We start from the raw sequence: 21,048 nt of genomic DNA, 5'->3' as shown, positions 1-21,048 counted from the left end.
GAATCCAAGGTTCCTAATTAACAGAATGGGGATTTAAAATTCTATTTCTCATGCCTATCACATGAAGTTGTTTCAATGATCAAATGAGACTATCAAAAGAAATTTGTCAAATGCAAGCATTTTTTGTTATTATGCAAAATAATGCAAGCAAAACTTTCTAAAACTGCTGACACTGTTCTTTTCATTTTAGGCAAAAATACACTGAATCTGAGTGCCATTTGAATGGCAGTTGAGTAAGGTAAAGATTGGTTGAAATTCAGTGGAATAATTGTTCTCCATAATCATCTTAAATATCAGTTACAAAATAGCAGGAAATGTTAAGAAACACAACTGAAAATCATTAGAAGTGAGTTAGCTAACACTAATTAGTAGTTTCATTTATAGCTCTTATCTTGAAAGAGATCACATCTCATAACTGTATGTCTGTAATAACTACCTTAGCAAAAAATAAAAACAACTTACTTTACATGAATTAGCATATACCTACCGACTCCAGACATTTCAGGAACACTGGCAGTGTACAAGTCTTTTGTGAATTTTGGTTCATTGTCATTGATATCATGAATTTTAATTATAAATTCAGATTCAGGCTCCACCTGCCGCCCGGTCTTTCTGTCTATAGCCTTGGCACGAAGAACGTAAAGGGACTTTTCTTCTCTGTCTAGTTTCTTTGCTGCATGAATATCTCCTGTGTTTTCATCTATGACGAACAGACTGCCAGCCCCATCTCCTGTTAGTATGTATTTTAAATTTCCGTCTCCTTTATCTTGGTCAGTGTGAAGCTTCAGGGAGGTAGAAAGGAAGAGTCTATAAATATATGCATTGTTATTACAGAAAAAATAATTTTGGCAAATATCAATTTATCTCCACATAACATCACTAGAACAATGATTGAGGTGGTTATCTTAATTTTCACTGTGGAGAGATTAAACATTTTAATTTTATCATTCTCAAAAACACACATATATTAATTTGAAATAAAGTAAAATGTATCTTCAAAACACAGTGCTCATACAATATTTTTTTTAATTGAATACCACTAAGATTTAAATGCCTGGCATATTAACAAGAAAATAATCTATTTGTCTAGATCTCAAGTGTAAAATATTAATATACTCTTGATTACACTTAAAATCACTGAACTCAAAGAGATAATGTGAGGAATTTCAAATCTTATTATGATAAAGTTAGGCTATATGACATAATTTTAAATGATTTAAATTCTCTCAGTATAATATTGCTTCCAGATACACAGGCTCTGTCATCAGAGACTGACCAGAGATAGAATATTAATCTTAACCTCACAGATTTTTCTCTATATGACTTTAGAAGAGTACTTTTTCTACCAGAATGTTCTCATTTTTTTGGAAATTGACAAATTTTAAGGACATTTGAAATTTCAAGGGATATAAAACTCACAGACCTTTTCCATTGGCCATCTTAATAATCTTATGTATCTTCATTCTATTCTTTCCCATCTTAAAAATAAACTTCTTAGTATAGATGGTTTTTCATCAAGTGTTTAAAACAGACACATGAATCATGTATCAATATTTACAGAAACTTTCAGTAGGAAAAATTCCTAATGGTTTTCCAAAAGTGAGTCAGTCTTTCAGTCGGGTCCAACTCTGAGAGCCCAAGGACTGTGACCCAAAGCCTGTCAGGCTCTTCTGTCCGTGGAATTCTCCAGGCAAGGATACCGGAGTGGGTAGCCATTCCCTTCTCCAGAGGGTGTTCTGGACCCAGCGATCAGACCCAGGTCTTCTGCATTACAGGTGGATTCTTTACCATCTGAGCCACAGGGAAACAATGGTTTTTCAAACCTAACACTACTCTGTACCTTGAGTAATTTTCAGCCTATCCCCTGCTCTATTGTCCTCCGTCATTTAGTGTGCAATTCCCAGCACATTCTGATCCCACCTATCTTTGGTATCTTATTCCGTCTTTGAACTATTTGAGCACCTGAATCTATTTTTATGGTAGCAAAAATTACAGACTTGGGATTCATACTTTACTCCTTCTTTACTTTTAAGCCCAACATTAAAATAAATATATGCAGACTTTTCTTCTCTGAATTATCTCCCCGCCTATTCATCTGTCTCCATCTCTATGGCTACCACCCTGCACTGGTCTTATCTGGACCAATGCCGCAGTCTTCGGATTGATGACTACTTCCCTCTCATTCTACTCCAAACAATTTTCTGTACTAAAGAAGTTGATTTTTCTACATCACAAATGTAGTCATACTACTTTGTAGCAAAAAAATCTCCAACCAGGTACAGTACATAAGAAATATGAATCTAAAATCTTAGAAATCAGGCCTAGTCCAATGCAAATTTCTGTTATATTAGGCAAATTTTCTGTATGTATGTGTATGTGTGTGTTTAGTCTAAGGCACTTCTATTAAAAGGGGATAATATTCTTTTATAATAATCTTTACTTTTATTGTTATTCTATTTGCTTGGACTCTATAGCCTTATTTATGCATTAATCATAATCTTGTTCTCATCTCCAGATGTGCTTGTCACCTTAATCCACTTTGCTATACATTCTATACATATCAATTGCTTTGTTTTGCCTTGTTTTGTTTTCTTCATTTCTCAGATGGCTTGTTCCAGCTTTTATACCTGATGCTTGCAGATGTTTCTCTCACCCTTTAACACCTTTCCTCTTCTCTGCATTTTCCCCTAGTTAAATGTTTATCAAATTTCATTTATAATTTTTATTCTTAGGGATGCTTTCCTTAACTCTCTGTTCTAAAGAGTCTAGTCTAGACAGGTAAGACACTTTGTGCTTAATCGCTCAGTCGTGTCCAACTCTTTGCAGCCCCATGGATTGTAGCCCATCATTCTTCTGTCCATCGGGATTCTCCAGGCAAGAAACTAGAGTGGGTTGCCATGCCCTCCTCCAGGAGATCATCCCAACCCAGGGATCAAATCCAGGTCTCCTGAATTGCAGGTAGATTTCTTACTGTCTGAGCCACCAGGGCAGCCCAATACACATTTATACACAGCAAAAAACAAATTTGAGATATTGTTCAATTATCAATATTGTCAAATATATTCTCAGGCTGAAACAAAGGTAACCCAGGGATAATGCTACAATTTAAATTTCCACAATTGAAAATTGTGGAATATTAAATACAGTAGTGTAAATATTGTGCACTAGGTCAGGGACCCCATCCCATGTTTATATTATGGAAATTATTAATAAGTAGCCAAAATAAAAAGCAGGAACAGGTTTATAGTATAAACTTTCAGTAGAAATTTTACATATGTATATACAAGTGAAAATTAATTTTGATTTTTCTAAATTCTTCCCACTATTTTCCATACATTTAACATAAATAGAATAATACTATAATAAATATTGTGTTATACCTTTATTTTTTGCATTTAATAAATGTTTAACATTCTGTTGTGGTTATTAAAATGTATAGGAAAATGAACCTGTATCTATCACACTGAATTATATATGAATCTAAATCTTAGATTCAATCATTTATGGAAACAATTTACTCTTCAAAGATTTTATACTCATTCAAAATATTCTGAAGTCTAGAAAACCATTTAAGTTGGATAGAAGCTATATATATTTTTTATAAGATACTATATTCAATTTTTAAATTTTCAAGGAAAATTCTGTATTAGATCATGCTGTTTGGACTACCAAAGGGAAATTAAAATATTCATGGAAATACAAAACTTTCAGAATATGTATTTTGTCTGAAAATATTAAAATTTAGTTACAAAATAAATATTTGCAATAAAACATAATATTATTTTAGTCATTCATATATTGAAATCATTACATTCAATGATGTAATAAATCACTGAAATAATTTTATTATTCTATTCCTACCTGTTCTAATCCCTGTTCCAATATTTCATAATATTCCTTATTCTGTTAATTTAAAATTCCACTTTAAAAGAATTATTTTACACAAAATCAAACACATTTTAATGGCTTTAATTCACAATTTCATTTTAAAAATGAAAATTTTCAAAAGTTATTCTCTGGTGAAATATAACAGAAACAAAAGCCACTAAATTAAGTTTTTCTTTATGTACATTATTAATTTTTCATTATATATTTAGAATTGATATAAATCAATATTAAAATTTATTCTACCATAGCTTAAATATAAATGACAAAAATAAACTTCAAAATTAGCATTTTTAGGATCATGACAAAATAGAAAATTTAAAAATATTTTTTATCTATTATAAAGCAAAGCCAACATAAAATGCCTTAAGAAATGAGTGCCAAATGTAATTATTTTCTCCAGACATCAACAAACCAAGTAGTCCTCACTTCCTCATCATACCTTTCTTGCCTCTTCTAGACTTGAATAAATACACTGAAAGCAAAATAAATTGTGGATAAATATCTCAAATGCTTTTTTTTCCAAACAGTATTAGTTTTTCTCTGCTACAATATTTTTTACTTTCAAAAATTTGAAAAAATTAAACATGCACATGCAAAATAGGCTAAAATTTTAGACTGATAATTACTTTTATAAATCAATTTAAATATTTGGTTTAACATAATTCTGAATGTATCTATGAGGATACTTCTGGAAGACATTAACAACTCAATCTGTAAACGGACTAAAGTAGATTGTCCTTTCCTTTTTTTTTTTTTTGGTTGTCCTTTCCTAAGTGGTGTCCTCATCTAAGGCTGAATAAGGGACAATTACTGTTTCTGTGTGTTGTCTTCTATTCAGATTGGAAGTTACACCATTGATTTTGGTTTTCAAGTATTTGGAACTGGACTTAAACCAGTACATCAACATTCTAAGTCTCCAGTTTGCCAACTGCAAATCTTAGGACTTTTCAGGCTCCATAATCATGGGAGCCAATTTTTACATATATATGTTTATATGATAATATACTACAAATACATATTTGTCTATAATAATATATATATGTTACATATATATATATATATATATATATATATATAATATTTCCAGAGAAAGAATTGCTGCTACTGCTAAGTTGCTTCAGTCATGTCCAACTCTGTGCAACCCCATAGATGGCAGCCCACCAGGCTCCCCCATCCCTGGGATTCTCCAGGCAAGAATACTGGAGTGGGTTGCTATTTCCTTCTCCAATGCATGAAAGTGAAAAGTGAAAGTGAAGTCACTCTTAGCCACCCCATGGACTGCAGCCTACCAGGCTCCTCCATCCATGGGATTTCCCAGTCAAGAGTACTTGAGTGGGGTGCCATTGCCTTCTCCATATATACATTATGTATATATAAATTGTATTTTATGTAAATAAAATCTGTATTTGTCTGGGTTTTCCTGAGGAAAATAAAGGGAGAATAGTCTTAAGGGAGATTGGAATGTTAGACTAGCTTTGTTATTTAACATCTACTCACCCACACTGAAAGGGTACAGAAAACATATCTTTCATCACTATTGTGGGATACAAACCTATGAGGTAGCCCAGTCATCCTTGAAGAGCTTTGTTATCACTGTTTTCTGTGATACAATGGACCTGCTATCACTGAACTGGGAAACCTAAGTGCTGTGGGAGTAATTGGATCCCAGAGTGACAGAGGTTAAGCGCACTCACCTGGCAAAAGATAGGTGGCAGGATTATCGTAGTGGTCAGCTGAGTCAAACAGCAGAATAGTTTGACTCATATAGATCTATGGCATTGGTTAACTGATTACAATGTTCCTAAAAGTGGATAGGAGGGCTACTAAATTCACACTTAACCTATAAAAGCCAAAAAGTTCAAGGTCAAGAGAGCAAAGCACCAACATGAATCATAAAAACAATCAGTCAGTTCCAGGCTTGAGCCAACTTACAGACCCAGAATCCCTTGAATAAAAGGATGCCAAGTCTCCTTGAGGAAGGATCCCAGTATAAACCAAACATTTCTTATTCTTTCTCCAAGTCTTCCCAAAAAAAACCCTCTGCCTTTTTTTTTAAGGAGAACTGTACACTGGAGATGGAGAAGGCAATGGCACCCCACTCCAGTACTTTGCCTGGAAAATCCCATGGACAGAGGAGCCTGCTAGGCTGCAGTCCATGGGGTTACTAAGAGTCGGACATGACTGAGCGACTTCACTTTCACTTTTCACTTTCATGCATTGGAGAAGGAAATGGAAACCCACTCCAGTGTTCTTGCCTGGAGAATCCCAGGGATGGGGGAGCCTGGTGGCTGCCGTCTATGGGGTCACACAGAGTTGGACATGACTGAAGTGACTTAGCAGCAGCAGTGCACTGGGGAAAAGGAAATAACTGAACAGTTTGGTATTATTAGACACTGAACTGATATCAACTCCCGGAGAAGCAAAGTATCAGTGTGATCTGCCATCCCGAATAGAGGAGTATGAAACTCGGGTGACCAATAGAGTTTTGACTGCAGTCCATCTCATACTGTACTGCATGTGTCCCCAAACCCATATTGTGGTAAATAACACATTGTCACTTCTGGGCCATCCTATAACCAAAAAAATAGCACAGTGGGTTAGTGGGCCTCTTCATATTTTGGAGGCAACATATTCCTCATTTGGGTGTTCTCTCCAAATCCATTTACCAAGTCACCTGAAAAACTGCTGGCTTTGACTGTGATAGGTCTGGGCTGGTTTGCAAGCTACTCCATCACTTTGGCCATATAACCCTATAGATCCAGAAGTTCTTACAGTAGCAATGGCAGGTAGAGATTTTGGTTGGAGCCTGTGAGAGGTGAATTGCATTACAGACCCTCCTGATTTTGGAACAAGGCCCTGCCATCCTCTGTGGATAACTAGCCTCCTTTTGAGAAAAACCTCTTGGCTTACTACAGAGGCTTACAAACTAATTTCTTAACCCACGGAGTACCAAGTGACCATGCAGTCCAAGATGCTCTTCACAAATTGTGTGTTATCTGACCTATCGAGCCATAAAGGTAAGCGTGCATGACAGCATTCTATCCTCAAATGGAACTGGTTCATATGTGATCAGGCCTGGACATACCCCCAAAACTCAAGTAAAAGGACAGAAAGAAGTGACCAAAATGCCCATGGTCCCCACTTCTGCTATACTGACTTCTCTACCCGGCCTGCATTTATAGCCTCATAAGTTCCTTCTTCAGGTGACAGAAGAAAGAACTCAGAATAATACAACATTTTGAAGCAAAGTTTGCAAAATCAAAGCAAATTCACTTATAATCACCTTTCCTTTAAAAATTAAAAATAAAGGTCTTTAATTGTTTGCTCACTTAATTTTTGTTGAAAGTGCTTCTAAATGCAAAAGTAGGCCATATTGACCAACTCTTATAAATAATCCTTATACATCCTTAAAATTATATTTGGAATTTTCTAACATTCTGCTCAAACTTTAGTGAGGAAAGCCAAAGAGCTCTTCCTGAGAGTTGCTAAAAAATAATTAATAAGAATTACAATATATCTCTGATATTTTAATAATGTTAAAATACATCTTCAAAAACAGTACATTGTGTGTCAGTTTTAACAGTGTCTTTTTGCATATTTCTTTCAGATAAAACAACTTTTTAAATTTACTTATATTAAGTATTGGCTTCATAACTTTATGTTAATATCCAGTTCTATAGTAAATAAAACCTAAATAGAAAGCCACTGATATGCAATATATTTACACCATAAAGATTTCTAGCTTAACCTAAAATACATTAGTTGGACTTATACTCTCATAGTAAGCAAGTAAAAATCTGGACAAAATATATGAAGTTTCTGATTATAAGAACTGAAGAGCAGAGGGGAAGCAACAGAATAAGATATAAATTCACTCTAGCATTTGTTTGGGAAGAGCTTTATTGTAGGGATGTGTAGCCTGTGTACAGAGATTAGCAATACTGCAGAAAAAACAGAGATCAGAATCCAGGGCTGCTATTGTGGCATAAATTTCATGGAGAGGATACAAAGAGGAGAGAACCAGAGAACCACAGAAGGGCCTTACCAAGGTAACTTTGTAAGATTCCTGCTAAAATTTATAGTAGAATCTTAATCTGTACATATACAGGGAGGAAGGCCCAGAAAAAGACACTTGTGGGAATCTAAGATTTTAACAGATAATGTCAGCCACTGCAAAGAATGGGAAGAGATAGGAGTTTGGACACAACTAGAATAATTCATCTTAAGTGAGTATCTTGGGCATTAAGACTTGAGAAAACCCATGCCTCAGGAGAAAGGAATGTGTTCTATGAATAAGAAAGTACATTCTAAGAAGAAAAGACTAACATAGACCCATTCAAATAGTTTCTAGAATCAAAACAACAAGACACTGTATTATCTATAATACCCACAATATAGTAACTTAAATTAATTAGTAAAGTAAAAAGAAAATTATGTATATATATATATATATACACACACACACATAATATTACATGGATAGATAGATATAAATAGATAGATAGATAGTGGCTTTCCAATTGGCTCAGCAGTAAAGAATCCACTGCCAAGCAGGAGAAGCAGGTTTGGTCCCTGGGTCAGGAAGATCCCCAGAAGAAAGAAATGGCAATCCATTCTAATATTCTTTTTTTTAATCCATGATAGTTTTTTTTTTAATTTTATTTTATTTTTAAACTTCACATAATTGTTTTAGTTTTGCCAAATATCAAAATGAATCTGCCACAGGTATACATGTGTTCCCCATCCTGAACCCTCCTCCCTCCTCCCTCCCCATACCATCCCTCTGGGTCGCCCCAGTGCACCAGCCCCAAGCATCCAGTATCGTGCATCGAACCTGGACTAGCAACTCGTTTATACATGATATTTTACATGTTTCAATGCCATTCTCCCAAATCTTCCCACCCTCTCCCTCTCCCACAGAATCCATAAGACTGTTCTATACATCAGTGTCTCTTTATTCTTATCTGCGAACTCCCATGGACAGAGGATCCTGGCAGGTTATGATCCATGAGGTGGCAAAGAGTCGGACATGACTGAAGAGATGAGCAACAACAAAATCAGGAGAAAAATGTTATATATACATACACATATATATGTGTGTCTGTTTGTATCTCCATCTCAATGGAAGGAAACAACTCAGACATGGAAACTAACAAAAGTATATGTACTTAGAGAACCAATTAATATACATGTAGTTAAAAAGAGAGGAAAAAGTATGGCAGAGAATAATTTTTAAAAGAGATAATGGTGATCATTCTCCAAGTTAGTGATGGGCATTGATCCATATATCCAATTTCAGTGAATTTCAATGAAAATAATTACAAAAAATGTAAATGGGGGCACACGAAGGTTAATCAATGAAAACTAAGTTTTAGAAAATAAATTGATGTTTCTTAATTTTTATGATTTCCTCTTTAGTTATTGAGAAGTGTATTATTAATTTGCAAATGTTTTCTTATTATTTTTATCACTTTTAATCTCATTCTATTATGAATAAAGAGATCTTTAAAGCATCCAAAAAAATAAACATATGCTCAGGGAATTAGAATTATTGAAATGCAAAATTGTTGAGTAAAATAACTTTCCAAAATAAAGAAATAATAACGTTTCAGAGAAAAATGCTGAGAGAACTGACTATAATAGGACTTTCATTGCAAAAAATACTAAGTGGATATCGTTAGGCTGTATAGAAATAATACTAGGTTGAATCCTTGACATAAGAAATGAGGAGCCTTGGAAAGGGAAAAACATTTGGTAAATCTGAGACTTTAGACATATTCCTTAAAAATAATTGATTGTTTAAATCTAGGATAATAGCAATGTATTATGAGGTTTCTGCTGCTGCTGCTAAGTCGCTTCAGTAGTGTCTGACTCTGTGCGACCCCATAGATGGCAGCCCACCAGGCTTCCCCATCCCTGGGATTCTCCAGGCAAGAACACTGGAGTGGGTTGCCATTTCCTTCTCCAATGTATGAAAGTGAAAAGTGAAAGTGAAATCGCTCAGTCATGTCCAACTCTAGCGACCCCATGGACTGCAGTCTACCAGGTTCCTCCATCCATGGGATTTTCCAGGCAAGAGTACTGGAGTGGGGTACCATTGCCTTCTCCATGAGGTTTCTACAGCACAGTAAAAATAAATTATATAGAAATAATCGCCTAGTGTGTAAAAAGTAACTGGAATTGCACTTTTACAAAGTTATAATGTTTTGTAATAAGGGCATCATATTCTATTTGGATATAAATTAAGGATGGATACTTATCTTTATCTTTTAATTGTTCTATAATCCTTAGCACAACCACTAAATAATATAAGAAGATGAGGCTGAAAATATCAGAGTGAAATTTAAACCATAGGGGAGAAAAAAGGGGAAAAAGAGACAGGAACACTGTTTCATAAACAAAGACAAGAAACAAAGAAGGAGTTAAAAAAAAGAATAAGTAGGACAAATATAATACAAATAGATCATAACATATTAATAGACTAAAACCTCAAGTAATAAAGAGATTATGAGAATCCACTAAAAAATACTTAACTATTCGTATATTCCAACAGCCATGATTTCAATTTAATAGTACAAATACATTTAAAGTAAAAAATAAAGACACAAGAAATAATAATTTTAGGAGTATATGTGGGGCTATATTAATACCAAACAACATAAAGTTTGAGAGATGATAAAGAGGAATATTTTATAATGATAAAAGGGAATTATCTTAAAAATATGTAACAATAACTATTGTGAATGGAACTAAAAGAAATTTTAGAACTACACAAAGGTGAAAGTCTCTCAGTCATGTCTGACCCTTTGTGACCCCATGGACTATACAGTCCATGGAATTATCCAGGCCAGAATACTGGAGTGGGTAACCATGGCCTTCTCCAGGGGATGGTCCCAACCCAGAGATTGAAACTAGGTCTCCCGCATTGCAGGAGGATTCTTTACCAGCTCAGCCACCATAAAAGTTCAAAATACATGAAGTGCATTTCATAAAACTTAAAGTAGTAGACAAATTGAAATCACAGTTGAATTTTATTATGGGAATGATCAAGTTTTATTTCTTCTATATATAATCGAAATTATGACATTTTAGAGTAGATGATCCCATTGAGTCATTATGCTGTCCACATATAATTAAAACAGCAAATAACAATTTAGGCACAAAGAATAGGTAGGTTCACTTAATGCTGTACACTCATATTAATACAGAAAGTTCCCTACATACAAACAAGTTCTATTCAGACTGTGTTCTTAAGTCCTTCAAGGAGGTGAAACATGAGTCCCACCCTTTAAATGTTGATAGAACATAGTGGCTTTCTCCCAAGAACACACTAAGGAAAGGGAAAAAATAGAGTATCTTTACAGAGGAGACACTGTACAAACACTAAGTCAACTAAGTTAACATTGACAGTAATACATCATTTTGAAAGTAATACCCTTGACATGATGTGATAAAATGGCACTTTACCCCACTTTACGCCTGTGGTCTTTTTCCCCAAACCATAGTCCTAGTATAATCTTGAAAAAGAATATGAAATAAATCCTATTAGAGGAACATATTACTAAAGACATAACATGGACTCCTCAAATCTTTGGAGGTAATAAAAAATGAAAAGAATCTGAGAAACAATCACACAACATAGAGAAGCCTAAGGAATATGAGGACTAAATGCAGTGTGGAAAAGATAAAAGATACTAGGTAAAAAGTTCAGTTCAGTTAAGTAGCTCAGTCGTGTCTGACTCTTTGCAACCTCATGAACTGCAGCACGCCAGGCCTCCCTGTCCATCACCAACTCCCGGAGTTCACTCAGACTCATGTCCATTGAGTCAGTGATGCCATCCAGCCATCTCATCCTCTGTCATCCCCTTCTCCCTCTGCCCCCAATTCCTCCCAGCATCAGAGTCTTTTCCAATGAGTCAACTCTTCGCATGAGGTCGCCAAAGTACTGGAGTTTCAGCTTTAGCATCAGTCCTTCCAAAGAAATCCCAGGACTGATCTCCTTCAGAATGGACTGGTTGGATCTCCTTGCAGTCCAAGGGACTCTCAAGAGCCTTCTCCAGCACCACAGTTCAAAAGCATCAATTCTTCAGGGCTCCAAATAAAATGTAGACTTTAGTCAATAATAATTTGTCCATATTGGTTCATTAATTGTAGGAACTATGCTATAGGAGTGTAAGAGGTTAATAAAGGAGAAACTGGATGTAAGGTATTTGTGAACTAACTGCTGTATCTTTGTATATTTCCTGTAAATTAAAAACATATTCTAAAAATATTACAGGAAGTCCCCTACGTATGAACCTTCAAGTTGTGAACTTTCAAAGATGAGAACCATTGATTCTATACATGTAAAGCATGAGTGAAATTGTAGCTTGTCTTCCATCTCCTATTGCTGATGATCCTTCAGCTCTACAATCTCTCAACTGCTTTCCCTCCTCCTGTCAGTAACTCTTCTTGCCTGTTCATTCAAAGTCACTCCTGTTTGCCAGCTATTGTACTGCACTGCTGTACTTTTCAAAGTACTATACTGTAGGATTAAAAAATGTTTTATTTATCTTTGTGTTTCTTGTGTATTACTTATGTGAAAAGTATTATAAGCCTACATTGTACAGTACTATGAAATAAGGGGGCTTCCCGGATGGCTCAGCGGTAAAGAATCCTCTTGCCAATGCAGAAGGCACCAGAAATGCTGGTTCAGTTCCAAGATCCCCTGCAGGAGGAAATGGCAACATGCTCTGGTATTTTTACCTGGAGAACTCTATAGACAGAGGAGTCTGGCAGGTGACAGTCAATGGGGTCGCAAAGAGTTGGACATGACTGAGTGACTGAGCAGGCATTCATGCACTATGAAACTAGCTGCATCTATATGCAGTTTATTCTGATATATTTTATATATATATATATATATATATATATATATATATATATATATGGATACTTGGAGCCATGAAATTAAAAGATGCGTTCTCCTTGGAAGAAAACATAGACAACCTAGACAGCATATTAAAAACTAGAGACATTACTTCACTAACAAAAATCTGTCTAGTCAAAGCTATGGTTTTTCCAGTAGTTATGTAGAGATGTGTGGGCTGAATCGTAAAGAAGGCTGAGTGTCGAAGAATTGATGCTTTTGAACTGTGGTGTTGGAGAAGACTCTTGAGAGTCCCTTGGACTGCAATGGACATGAGTTTGAGGAAGCTCTGGGAGTTGGTGATGGACAGGGAGGCCTGGCGTGCTGCAGTTCATGGAGTCGCAAAAAAAACTGGACATGACTGAGAGACTGAACAATACTTGGATATTTTAAAATACTAATTTTAGCACTTAAAGAACAGAAAAACAAATACTAGTAAAGATATAAAACATTTGGACAGTGATGTGCATAATATACATTTTTCAAGTGCACGTGGGGTATTCATCACATTTTGCTATGTACTACTGTGATGAGCTAGAATTAACCAACATCCCACAGTCTATTTATGTATAATCTGTATTATATGATTCCTTCCCCTTCTCTGTATAATGTGGGCTTGCAAGGTGGTGCTAGTGGTAAAGAATGCAGGAAACATGAGAGACTAGGGTTCAGTCTTTCACTTGGGAATTTCCCCTGGAGTAGGAAATGGCTGCTGCTTCTACTGCTGCTGCTAAGTTGCTTCAGTCGTGTCCAACTCTGTGCGACCCCATGGACGGTAGCCCACCAGGCTCCCCCATCCCTGGGATTCTCCAGGCAAGAACACTGGAGTGGGTTGCCAGTTCCTTCTCCAATGCATGAAAGTGAAAAGTGAAAGTGAAGTTGCTCAGTTGTATCCGACTCTTCACGACCCCACGGACTGCAACCTACCAGGCTCCTCCATCCATGGGATTTTCCAGGCAAGAGTACTGGAGTAGGGTGCTATAGTATTCTTGTCTGGAAAATTCCATGGACAGAGGAGCCTGGCAGGCTACAGTCTATGGGACCAAAAGGAGTTGTAAATATAATATACAGAGGCAATACTATCCATATCAAAATTCCAATAAGTATTTTTAATAACAAATTGACAACTAAATTTAAAATAAACATGAGAATGCAAAAAACGTAGAGTAGCCTAGACAATTTTGAAAACAAAAGCAAAGAGAACTTATGTTACTATATTGCAAGATTTCCTACCTAACTGTGATAATGAAACCAGTGAGGCATTAGAAAGACTAATAAGAACTATAGAAAATGTGGAAGTAAACTCACAGAGATAGTCATTTGAATTTAAAAAAAGGTGTCAATGCAATTTCATTGTGAAAGTATTTTCAATACATCCTGCTGTAGCAACTTGGTTATCATTATTTTAAAAAGATAAGAAACACCATCTATATATCACATCATCCATAATAATTAATTTGAGATAAAGACATAAAAGAACTATACAAAAAAGATCTTGATGACCCAGATAACCACAAGGTATGATTACTCACTTAGAGCCAGACATCTTAGAGTGCAAAATTAAGTGGGCCTTTGGAAGCAACACTACGAACAAAGCTACTGGAGATGATGGGATTTCAGTTTAGCTGTTACAAATTTTAGAAGTGGATGCTGTTAAAGTGCTGTGCTCAATATGCCAACAAACGTGAAAAACTCAGCAGTGTCCACAGGACCAGAAAAGACCATTTTCATTTCAATCCCAAAGAAGAGGGATGCTAAAGATACTCAAACTACTGTACAATTGCACTCATTTCACATGCTGGCAAGGTAAAGCTTAAAATATTCCACGCTAGGCTTCAGTTCAGTTCAGTCAATTCAGTAGCTCTGCATGTCTGACTCTTTGTGACCCCATGCACTGCAGCACGCCAGGCTTCCCTGTCCATCACCAACTCCCAGAGTTTACACAAAATCATGTCCTTTGAGTTGGTTATGCCATGTAACCATCTCATCCTCTGACATCCCCTTCTCTCCTTGCCTTCAATCTTTCCAGGCATCAGGGTCTTTTCAAATGAGTCAGTTCTTTGCAATTAGGTGGCCAGAGTATTGCAGTTTCAGCTTCGGCATGAGACATTCCAATGAATAGTCAGAACTGTTTTCCTTTAGGATTGACTGGTTGGACCTCCTTGCTGTCCAAGAGACTCTCAAGGTTCTCCAACATCACAGTTCAAAGGCATCAATTCTTTGGCACTCAGCTTTCTTTATAATCCAACTCTCACATCCATACATGACTACTGGAAAAAGCATAGCTTTGACCAGACAGACTTTGACTTTGTTGGCAAAGTAATGTCTCTGCTTTTTAATATGCTGTCTAGGTTGGTCACAGCTTTTCTTCCAAGGAGCAAGCGTCTTTAAATTTCATGGCTGCAGTCACCATCTGCAGTGATTTTGGAGCCCAAAAAGTAAAGTCTACCACTGTTTGCACTGTTTCCCCATCTATTTGCCATGAAGTGATGGGACCAGATGCCATGATCTTCGTTTTCTGAATGTTGAGTTTTAAACCAACTTTTTCACTCTCCTCTTTCACTTTCATCAAGACGCTCTTTAGTTCTTCTTCGCTTTCTGCCATAAGGGTGGTATCATCTGCATATCTGAAATTATTGATATTCCTCCCAGCAATCTTGATTCCAGCTTGTGTTTTATCCAGGTCAGCGTTTCTCATGATGTACTCTGCATATAAGTTCAATAAGCAGAGTGACAATATACAGCCTTGACATACTCCTTTCCCGATTTGGAGCCAGTTTGCTGTTCCATGTCTAGTTATAATTGTTGCTTCCTGATCTGCATACAGATTTCTCAAGAGGCAGGTCAGGTGGTCTGATATTCCCATATCTTTCAGAATTTTCCACAGTTTATTGTGATCCAATATCAATAACCTCAGATATGCAGATGACACCACCCTTATGGCAGAAAGTGAAGAGGAACTCAAAAGCCTCTTGATGAAGGTGAAAGAGGAGAGCGAAAAAGTTGGTTTAAAACTCAACATTCAGAAAACAAAGATCATGGCATCTGGTCCCATCACTTCATGGGAAATAGATGGGGAAATAGTGAAAACAGTGTCAGACTTTATTTTTGGGAGGGCTCTGAAATCACTGCAGATGGTGACTGCAGCCATGAAATTAAAAGACGCTTATTCCTTGGAAGGAAAGTTATGACCAACCTAGATAGCATAGTCAAAAGCAGAGACATTTCTTTGCCAACAAAGGTCCATCTAGTCAAGGCTATGGTTTTCCCAGTGGTCGTGTATGGATGTGAGAGTTGGACTGTGAAGAAAGCTGAGCGCTGAAGAATTGATGCTTTTGAACTGTGGTGTTGGAGAAGACTCTTGAGAGTCCCTTGGACTGCAAGGAGATCCAACCAGTCCATTCTGAAGGAGATCAGCCCTGGGATTTCTTTGGAGAGAATGATGCTGAAGCTGAAACTCCAGTACTTTGGGCACCTCATGCAAAGAGTTGACTCATTGGAAAAGCCTCTGATGCTGGGAGGGATTGGGGGCAGGAGGAGAAGGGGACGACAGAGGATGAGATGGCTGGATGGCATCACTGACTCAATGGACATGAGTCTGAGTGAACTCCGAGAGTTGGTGATGGACAGGGAGGCCTGGCGTGCTGCGATTCATGGGGTCACAAAGAGTTGGACATGACTGAGCAATTGAAGTGAACTAAACTGAACACAGTCAAAGGCTTTGGCATAGTCAATAAAGCAGAAGTAGATGTTTTTCTGGAACTTTCATGCTTTTTCGATAATCCAACAGATATTGACAATTTGATCTCTGGTTCCTCTGCTTTTTCTAAATCCAGCTTGAACATCTGGAAGTACACTGTTCACGTACTTCTGAAGCCTGGCTTGGAGAATTTTGAGCATTACTTTGCTAGCGTGTGAGATGAGTACAATTGTGCGGTAGTGTGAACACTGTTTGGTATTGCCTTTCTTTGGGATTGGAATGAAAACTGACCTTTTCCAGTCCTGTCACCACCGCTGAGCTTTCCAAATTTGCTGGCATACTGAGTGTAGCACTTTCACAGCATCATCTTTTAGGTTTTGAAATATCTCAACTGGAATCCCATTACTCTCACTAGCTTTGTTCATTGTGATGCTTCTTAAGGCCCACTTAACTTCACATTCTATGATGTCTGACTCTGGGTGAGTAATCACACCATTGTGATTATCTGGGTCATGTAGATCTTTTTCGTATAGTTCTTCTTTGTATTCTTGCTGCCTCTTCTTGATATCTTCTGCTTCTGTTAGGTTCATACCATTTCTGTCCTTTATTGTGCCCATCTTTGCATGAAATTTCCCCTTGGTAACTCTAATTTTCTTGAAGAGAAGCTTGGCTTCAACAGTACATGAACTGAGAATCTCCAGACATTCAAGCTGACTGCAGAAAAGGCAGATGAACCAGAGATAAAATTGCCAACATCCACTGGATCATAGGTGAACCAAGAGGTTTCCAGAAAAACATCAACTTCTGCTTTACTGAATATCCTAAAGCCTTCAGCTCTGTGTTTACAACAAACTGCAGAAAATTCTTAACAAGATGGTAATACAAGACAACCTTATCTGCCTTCTGAAAAATCTGTATGGAGATCAAGAATCAACAGTTAGGACCAGACATGGAATGATGGACTGTTTTCCAATTGGAAAGCAGTACATCAAGGCTGTATACTGTCACCCTGCTTATCTAACTTATATCCAAAGTACCTCATGCCAAATGCTGGGCCAGATGAAGCACAAGATGGAATCAAGATTGCCAGGAGAAATATCAGGTATATCAGTTATGCAGATGATACCACCGTTATGGTAGAAAGCGAAGAGGAACTGAAAAGTCTCATGATGAAAGTGAAAGAGGTGTATGAAAACCCTGGCTTAAGACTCAACATTCAGAAAACTAAGATCATGGCATCTGGCCCCATCACTTCATGGCAAATGCCTCTGGCAACAAGGGAAACACTGACAGACTTTATTTTCTTGGGCTCCAAAATCACTGCAGATGGTGAGTGCAGCCATGAAATTTAAAGATGCTTGCTCCTTGGAAGAAAAGCTTTGACAAACCTAGACAATACATTAAAAAGTAAAGACATTACTTTGCCAACTAAGGTCTGTATCAAAGCTATGGTTTTCCCAGTAGTCATGTATGGCTATAAGAGTTGGACCATAATTCCAAAGAATTGCTGTGGTGTTGAGCTGTGGTGTTGGAGAAGACTCTTGAGTGTTCCTTGGACTACAAGATCAAACCAGTAAATCCTAAAGGAAATCAATCCTGAATATTCATTGAAGGACTGATGCTGAAGCTGAAGCTCCAATTTTGGCCACCTGATGAGAAGAGTTGATTCATTAGAAAAGACTCTGATGCTGGGAAAGACTGAAGGCAGGAGGAGAAGGGATTACAGAGGAGGAGATGGATGCATGGCATCATCGACTCAATGGACATGAGTTTGAGCAGTCTCCAGGAGATGGTGAAGGATAGGGAAGTCTGGTTTGCTGCACTCCATGGGGTTGCAAAGAGTCGGACATGACTGTGCACTGAACAGCAACACAGACATGAATGTGATAAATGGAACAACAAAAGAAGCACATTGGAAAAAGAAACCATGGCTTTATGACACAAGGTAGGCAAATATTTCTTATAAAGAAACAATAGACCTCACCAATAAAGAAAATAAAACAATAGTTTTGATTTAGTAGATGCTAAAATATAGTCATCAAAAGACAATTTATTTTGATGTTATATGGTTAAGTGCATACACATTAACTATGGTTTTGTTTTCTTGGAGAACTGTCCTTTTTTATCATTAAGTATTGTTCCTATTTATTCCTGATAAGAATATTGATCTGATATTTGCTGTGATTGAAATTGATATAGATAATTCAAAGTTTGATTACTACTAGCTTGGAATATATGTGTCTCTTCACTTTAAACTTTTTGTATACTTATATTTAAAGTGAGTTCATTTTAAACAACATCTAGTGATATTTTGTATTTATTAATCATTCTCTATCACTGGTATATTTAAGTCATTCAAACTTAGAAGTTTTATTGATATAGTTTGTTTAATATTTACCATATTCACAATTATTTCTATTCATATCCCTGGTTCTTTGTTTATTTTCTTATATGTTTAATCTTTTTCTGCCCTTTCTGGTTATATTGAATATTTTCTATATTTTCTCTCAACTCTGGAGAAATAAATTATAATCCTTTAAAAAAGAGAGATAAAGGAAGTTTAAATTCATATTACTCAGTGAAACAAGCTAGTCTGAAAAGATTACACACTATATGATTTAAATATATTTTATTCTGTGAAAAGGCAAAACTTTAGAAATAAAAATACATCAGAGGTGCCAGGGTCTCAGGAAAGTAAGGGATGAATTGTGGAGGCATGTGGGATTTTCAAATTCCACTGCTTTGTATGTCAAGAGTCTTCCCAGGTGGTGCTAGCGGTAAAGAACCTGACTGCCAGTGCAGGAGACATAACAGATATGGGTTCTGTATCTGGGTAAGGAAGATCCACTGGAGGAGGGCATGGCAACCCACTCCATTATTCTTGCCAGGAGAATCCTATAGACAGAGGAACTTGGCAGGCTACAGTCCATGGTGTCACAAAGAGTCAGACATACTGCAGCGACTTAGCAAGCACAGCACACACTCTGTATGACACAGTAATGGTGGATTCTTGGATCCACCTGTCAAAACCTATAGAGCTGTATGGTACAAAGAGTTAACTAATCTAAACGATGGGCTTTAGTTATATACAATGTTACAATATTTGTTACGTCAATTTTAACAAATGTGTGACACTATTGCATGATGTTAATAATAAGGTAAGCTATATGGAGTGAATGGAGAGGGAACTCTTTTTGATCCATTTTCAGTAAACACAAAAACTACTTTAAAAAATAAATTATTTTAATTAAAAACAAAACAACAAATACAAAGTCATAAAAAATCAATGTAAAGAAAATAAAAATCAAGCTATAGACTGGAATAAAATATCTGCAGAATTACATACTTTAGGAAAGATCTCATCTCTATAAAATGAAATACTAGAAATTAATAAACAAAAGACAAAGAATCTAACCAATACAAAATGGATAAAAGAACAACAGGCATTTCATAAAAGTAGTTGCTTGAACAGTTAAACATAAAAATATTTTCAACAATGTTATTCTTCATCAAAATACTTCAATCTTGAATGCTTAATACTAAAATATTCCACAACACCTGAAATTGAAAGCTATATTGACAAAGACAAGCTATGCAAAGCATTATCCATAATGAAGGGTAACTTATTTTATCAATCTGATAAACTAATTTTGCAGTTTTTAATAGAGTCAATTACATAGTTACCCAAAGACAGTATATGCACTCCTTGATATGTACCTGTGTATGATAATGTGTACTTAAACATTTGTTTAAAATTTTTATATTGTATTCTTCATATTTATTTTATTTTATCAAATTGTTCAAAGATATTTTATTCAACATAATCTGATCATTAATAGGAGAATTGATAACAAATTACGTATATCTGTAAAATTGAACAGCACTCGGCATTTAACTACAAGATGCTGATGCATTCAGAAACATATATGAAATGCAAATATAGTACAGTAACTAAAAAATGTCAAATATGCAAATGAAACATACAAATGAACATCTTGTATGAATGCATTTATATAAAGTTCAAAACTAGGCAAAACTTACTTATGGTGATAGTAAATCAAAGTATCAGTAGGTTGATTGGAAAGATCAAAGTGGCACTTCCAGAAATGATAAGAACTCTATACTTTGTTCTGAGAAGTGGTCACAAATGTATATGTGTGTGTGTGTGTGTGTGTGTGAGAGAGAGAGTACATGTAAACATATATGACATCACCAAGCTGTTAAGAATAGACAGTTGTTCCTATGTCTAACAGTTTTCTTTTCATTGTATGTAAATTGTGACTTAAAATCACTATAAAATGGTGTTCTTTAAACAAAACTGACAGAAAACAGAAGCTCAAGAAGACAATGGAATGCTGGGGCAGTGCTCTAGGTAGGTTTATGTGCTGTGCTTAGTCATTCAGTTGTGTCTGACTCTTTGTGATGCCATGGACTGCAGCACACCAGGCTTCTCTGTCCATGGGGATTTTCTGGGCAAGAATACTGGAGTGGGTTGCTATGCCTTCCTCCAGGGGATCTTCCCAACCCAGGGATCGAACCTAGGTTTCCCACA

At 36.2% G+C, this 21,048-nt stretch overlaps 1 protein-coding gene across 2 annotated transcripts in view; it reads right to left on the bottom strand.

Annotated features, from left to right (window-relative positions):
- Window positions 1–21,048, bottom strand: part of CDH9 (cadherin 9) — a 139,227-nt gene that overhangs the window by 34,123 nt on the left and 84,056 nt on the right. For both annotated transcript variants that reach the window (XM_024981380.2, NM_001105253.1), the window contains 1 exon segment: window positions 488–782. In XM_024981380.2, the coding sequence (XP_024837148.1) occupies window positions 488–782 (295 nt within the window).

This window comes from Bos taurus, chromosome 20 (assembly GCF_002263795.3).
Source record: "Bos taurus isolate L1 Dominette 01449 registration number 42190680 breed Hereford chromosome 20, ARS-UCD2.0, whole genome shotgun sequence".
NCBI lineage: Eukaryota > Metazoa > Chordata > Mammalia > Artiodactyla > Bovidae > Bos > Bos taurus.
The sequence above is the reverse complement of the archived record's forward strand: the minus strand, read 5'-3'. Positions and strand labels throughout refer to the sequence as shown.